Here is a 6,081-nt window from a genome sequence, read left to right as displayed (position 1 = left end):
ACCCCTGAGCCCACATAACTAGTTACCAGAAACAGCGCCTCTTGGGCCAGCAAAGGTATGGCTGCCACTTTTCAAATAAAAATGTTACTAGGCAGCTCAAGGAAAACAGAACAAAAGTTCCATAACGCATAGAAATTAGTGAAGTAACCAAGTGCAAATTTATGAAACTAATTTTCTAACAGCCCTGTCTGGCAGTTTCTATATGTAAGAGTGGATGCTCAACAGTGACCTAAAATGTATATGATGAGATAAGTTTTATTTTTTATTTTCTCCAGGTCTGATGGCACCTCTATCGCTGTCAGAATTTACTCATTTAGCCCCAGCCGCTTTGGCCCAGTGGATAGGGCCTCCACCCACAGATTGAAGGGTCCCGGGTTCAATTTCTGTCAAGGGCGTGTACCGCAGTTGCAGGCTCAATCCCCGGCCCAGGTCAGGGTGGGTGAGGGAGACAACCAATCAATGTGTCTCTCTCACATCGATGTTTCTCTCTCTGTGTCTCTCCACCTCCCTTCCACTCTCTAAAAATCAATGGAAAAATATCCTCAGGTGAGGGTTAACAACAACAAATTTACTCATTTTACTCACAATCTTGCTCCCACCACCTACTTGCCCCTCTAGCCCAGAGCCATCACTGTTCTCCAGAACCGCTCTCACCCACTGCGCACGGCCGGCTCCTAAGCCAGGGCTTCTCGGTGTCCGCACGACTGGCCTTTGCAGCAGGATAGCTCTTTGTTGCAGGGGACTGTCTGGTACATGGTAGGATGTTTTGGAAGCATCCCTGGCTTGTCCACTAGACAGCAGTTGTGACAACCAAAATCACCCCTAGATATTGCAACTTCTGGTCGAAAACCACTGCTCTAACCAATGGTCCTCAAAATACGTCCCCAAGCCAGAAGCATCAACATCCCCGGGAATTTGTCAGAGATGTAAATCCGGCGGCCTACCCAGACCTCCGGAATAGGAACTTCCAAGGGAAAAGGCCAGTAACCTGCACGCTAACCAATTTCCAGGTGGTTCTGGAAGCTCGTTTCAGAACTATTCACCTAGATTCAAGGCTACCAGCTCGGCTCCTTTCTAAGTCGCCGTGACTCTGGGTCCCAAAGACCGACCCTTGCTTCTGATCCACCTGCCTTGGTCCGTTTAACTCGCCTATAATCTCTTCCCTAGTTAGGTGTGACGGCTGCTTCTCCCCTGGTGCTGCAGGCTGCGGAGCAGGCCTGGTGTCACTAGAGCCCTGGGAGCTCGAAGGCAGGCAGCATCTTTCTCTAGAGACCAAGAGAAAGAAGACCTCCATCCAATGGACAACTCACTGGTCAAGTGAACTTTCAGAATTTTTCCAGGGAACTTTTCAACCAAGACGCCTTACACAGAGAATCCCTCAGACTGTCCCAGGACAGTGTCCATAAGCAGAGTCCACACGACAACTGGCCCGTCAGCACAATCCACGGCCAGAATAAACTTCTTGAATCTTCTTTCGCTCTCACTCAAAACGAGTGTTAGCCAATCAAAGTAGGAATTTTTTAGTCAGACTTCCTGGTTCCCTGGAAGGTGATGGGGACACGGGTTTGGAGCGAGCCTGCCCACCAACAGTTATATGACCTGAGACAAGTATGTCACTACCCTCTCTGAGCCTCAGTTTCTTGGCCTATAAAATGGAAATGAAAAACTAACATCAGAGTACTGCTGTGAGGATCACTAAAATTATGTATCAAGCTCCTGGTTTACTACACAAAAGCAATTGCTACCAGAACTTTGTTTTAATGAGATATTTGGGGGCTTTATAACCATTAACTCACCCTCAGCTTGCTGCCCAAAGCAGGCATTCCAGACCTGGGACTGCCCTAGGCACAATAAGCAGACACTTAGGTAGTCCTATCCAGCTCACCCAAGACTCTGTATTCCTTACGCTGTAGTGCCTTGCCCTGGCTGGTGTGGCTCAGTGGATAGAGCGTTGGCCTGCGGACTGAAGGATCCCGGGTTCGATTCCAGTCAAGGGCACATGCCTGGAATCCCCAGTAAGGGGTGTGCAGGAGGCAGCTGATCAATGATTCCCTCTCATCATTGATGTTTCCATCTCTCTCTCCCCCTCTCCCTTCCTCTCTGAAATAAAATTAAAAAAAAAAAATAAAGATGTAGTGCCTCTTGCCCTCACACCCTCACCTGTGGCCCTCACCTGCAGGGTTGGGGCTAAATGACTTCAAAAGTCCCCTTTGCACCTGCAATTCTAGGAGGATTATCCAGAGCAGCACCAGGAGCACTGATGATTGAGCACCAGCTGGAAAAAGCTTTGAAGTCACCAAGAAAATAAACTATATTCCCGCCCAGAACGGTGCTCCTCAGAGGTGTGCTTGCGTGTGCAGCACCTGTGATTATTAACACCTCTCCCTCATCTCACTTCTTGCCAACAACTCCTCGTTTCCATGGTAACAGCCCTTCCACTCATCAGACCACCCTCATCACACCACCCCACTGCCTCTCTTTCTTGCCCAAGGAAGTCAGAGCAGAAGTGGAATCCAGGGGAAACGATACAAACAAGTTCAAGGTGGGCACAGGCCCCCTGCGCCCCTGTACCTCCAAACTCCACACCTGCTCCCCTCCCCTTCAAGGCTCCCTCAGCGCTCCCCACCTGCCCAGGTCCGGCCGCTAAGTCCCCACACTCTCACCATGTTGGAAATGCTGCGGGTGTTGGCAGGGTTCAGCATGACGATCTCAGTGGTGATGTGGCCCTCCACCGCCTCGGCCATCTCGTCCACTGTGCAGTTGATGGACGGGTCATAGGTCTTGAACCAATTGTCCGCGTACCAGCCAATGAGGAACCACACATACTTCTTCCCGAAGAGCCGCTCCTTGTACACCTGGATGCAGAGGAGGAGGGCTGGGTCTGTCACTGTTTTCTGGTCCTATCTCTTTGTCACTATCCAGCCTCTGGGGAATCAGAGAAGGGCCGAGAAATCTACAGGTTTGGGGCGGGGAGTAGGAGAGGCTCGCCTCCTCCTCCTAAGCTCCTCCCAGTCTGTTTTCAAGTGGCCTCTCCCAGCCCGTAGGAAAGACTGGAGCTACAGACCCCCCAGAAACACGACGTGGTGGAAAAATGAGATCTGGAGAGTGTCATGTGTGTGAGAAGCCAAAGATGGAGTCAGAGCCAACCGCCGGGGACATCATGTTAGCCATCACCTCAGACCATCTGCCGTCAACTTCAGCAGAGCCCGCCCAGGCCAGAGCCCGCCCAGGCCCTCCCTCTCCAGGCTCCAACTCCACCTCACAGAACACTTTGCGGGCTTCAGTCTCATAGAAAAGTCCCACGATGATGCGGGCGTCCTGGCGCTGCAGGAAGGAGGGAGACACAGAGTCCTGAGCGGGTGAATGTCACCTGGAGCGTGGAGACCAGCTTCCAGGAGAGGCTCCTGTCTCACAGAACCGAGGTGAGGTGCCTGACGGAGGCGTCAGCCAAGGCCAGGGGGCGCCCATTGCAATCTCTACGGGTATCAAATCCACATGCTGGGCACCTTAGGCTCACACACGTCAATGTCAGCTACATCTCAATGTAAAAACAAAAACCCAACATCCCCCCACCTGGTTCTTCTCACCAACCCAAACTGTGCCCCCGGCCATTCTCGGCCACCCCACCTTCAGGTTCTTGACGGGCACAGCTGGGTCTGAGAAGAAACTCTGGCGGAAAGTAATCTCAATTCCAGCCTCCTTCACGCGCTCCTCCAGATCATCCAGAGTCTTCGGCAGGAATGAGAACAGAAACACAGGTGCACAGTAGGTGAAGACCAGAGACCTGGCTGGGATCGCACACCCCACAGGGAACGGCAGTGTGAACCTTCCCCTGCCAACATCCTCTGCCCTGGGCGGGAGTGGTCAGAGGACGGCCCCTGGAGTCTCAGGAGGGAGCCCCCCTGCACCTCTGTGTCCGACAAATCACCCCACTCAGCCCTCTCACCACTGACAGCAAACATGGGGGAAGGAAACAGGAGCCATAAAAGACAAGGCAGGGCCTGGATAGACGGGACGATGTCAACCTCAAGAGGCACTTGAGCAGACAGTCAAAGGACAGAAAGGAGTGTCCTGAGTCACTAAGAGATGGGGGAGGGGGGTAAAGAGCCACGAAAGGGAGAGTAAAGAGAGGATTCAAAGAACATAACAAAGGAGAAGAAACTGACTGTCTTCTCTCCCTCAGAGCTCCCCTCCCCTCCACCTGGCCTCGTCAGCATCCGAGTCAGCGACCTGACCCATGTTCATACTTCTCTCTCTGTCCCTGTCTCCTCTTTCTCTCCCTCTCTCTTTGTCTCCATCTTTCTCTCCCTCCCTCTCCCTCGCTGTGCCTGTGCCATCTTCATAGCTCCACCCTCTGCTCCCATTCACACACACACACCAGCCCTTGGAGTGCGCGGACCCTGCTGCCTCCCAGGGTTCCTACCACACATGTTCTCCCTTATTATGTCCCGACTTTGGAGTGAACCTACTTTGGTAGAACGGGGTCACTTGGGGACTACCTGCCTGGGGAACAAGGCATCAAAGGGGGGAAGCCCTAAAACCACAAAGTTGAAGGATCCTGAAAATTCAAGGTGCTCATTCCTCTGGCATAGAAAGTACATGCATTCAACCCCCGGGGATGTGTGCTCTTGTGCTAAAGAATCCAGGTCTCTCCCAGAATGAGTCCCAGGTCACCCCTTTCCACCCGGAGCTGGAGCGGGCGCCCGCTGCCCAGTAAGCCCTCACCGACGTGAAGACTTCAGTGGTCTGCTGGATGGTGGCGATCTTCTTCCAGCCCCACTTCTCAAAAAGTTTCACACGGGTAGGATTGTGCAAGGTGGCTGACGGGTGAGTTCGAAAGAACGTAGGGAAGCGCTGCCGGTTCGACAGGGCTGGTGAGCTGGAGCCATAGGAAAGCTACGAGGGACAGGAATAGGGCGACAGGGACGTCATTCGACAGGGACGTCATTCATGGGCTCCGCCAACAGCTGCCCAGAGCGTCTCCAACCCTGCCCACGCACTCCAAGCACCTCTGCCTCCGCCCTAGGAACGCCATGGTCAAAGGCCTGCACACCCTCACCGGCTGATGCCAGCGCCTTCTAGTGGCTGCGGAGGGTCGGGCCTGGTGCTAGGAGGCCAATTAGTTCAGGTCTGCAAAGGGCTCTGAATCTTGGAAGCCATCCTCTCAAATACACCCAAAAAAATGGCTGGCCTTCTGACCCGACCCCACTCACCACAATGAGATTCCACATCCTGGCGGCCTCCGCCACCAGCGTGGAGACGGAGCTGCAGCCCGGCATGAGGATGATCTTGATGGGGTCGTTGTAGAGCAGCTCGTACAGGTACTTGGTGGCCTGGCCTGGGTCACACTAAATGGGGGGAGACCGTGAGGGTTGGCTCCCTAGCCTCCTCCCATCCCTGTAACTCCTACTCCATTTTCCCCCAAAACCGAGTTACTTCCCCCAACTACCCACCCCTCTGCTGAAACCCTTTTGTCATTATTACCATGTTCTTCTCCCTCTGAGCGTAGTCTCCTATCTTCTCGGTTTCCCTCACCCGTTAAACAGCTGCCTTCCAGCGGCTGCTTACCCGTACCCTCTCCTCCACCTGCAGTACCATGTCCATACCCCTTCCCTCCTTCAGCTCACCCAGACCCTGGCCACCTTCCCTCCTGCTTCCTACCACGTCTCTACGCTCCAAACACCTACGGGTAGAAGAGTCCGAAGGAATATGAATAAACTCTCCCCGCTCCCAGGCAGCCTCCTCAAAGCCATTTTATGAAAATCCCTCCCTCACATCTGCAAACTCCCTCTCCCCACCTTCCTTTTTCCTCCCTCTTCTCTCACTGGGCTAGTGACACACAGAGCAGAAGCAGGCGCTGGGGGCCAGCTCAGCATCCAGCCCCCCTGCTGGGCCTGACCTTTCATGGGTCCATTAGAAAAAGAGACACTCAGGGGCCGCAGCGGGGGAAGAAACAAAGAGGAGGAAGAACTGGGGAGAATAAATAGAATGACTCTCAAGCAACGAGATGACTTCTAGGGGTGCCTGAGGAGGGGCATGGGGATGGGGAAGTGAGCACGCAGAAAGCCTGAAAAGAAAAGA

General features: G+C 53.5%; 1 protein-coding gene across 1 annotated transcript in view; it reads right to left on the bottom strand.

Moving 5' to 3' along the window:
• GABBR1 (gamma-aminobutyric acid (GABA) B receptor, 1) overlaps nt 1–6,081 on the bottom strand; it is a gene marked incomplete at its 5' end in the record, with an annotated part of 25,568 nt that overhangs the window by 13,060 nt on the left and 6,427 nt on the right. Inside the window, 5 exons of the mRNA XM_014535820.1 lie at nt 2,664–2,855; nt 3,259–3,324; nt 3,628–3,729; nt 4,726–4,896; nt 5,214–5,348. Of these exons, the coding sequence (XP_014391306.1) occupies nt 2,664–2,855; nt 3,259–3,324; nt 3,628–3,729; nt 4,726–4,896; nt 5,214–5,348 (666 nt within the window). The remainder of the gene's footprint in view (nt 1–2,663; nt 2,856–3,258; nt 3,325–3,627; nt 3,730–4,725; nt 4,897–5,213; nt 5,349–6,081) is intronic.

This window comes from Myotis brandtii, unplaced genomic scaffold (assembly GCF_000412655.1).
Source record: "Myotis brandtii unplaced genomic scaffold, ASM41265v1 scaffold1510, whole genome shotgun sequence".
NCBI lineage: Eukaryota > Metazoa > Chordata > Mammalia > Chiroptera > Vespertilionidae > Myotis > Myotis brandtii.
Note: the sequence above shows the minus strand (reverse complement) of the source record. Positions and strands in the feature narration are given on the sequence as shown.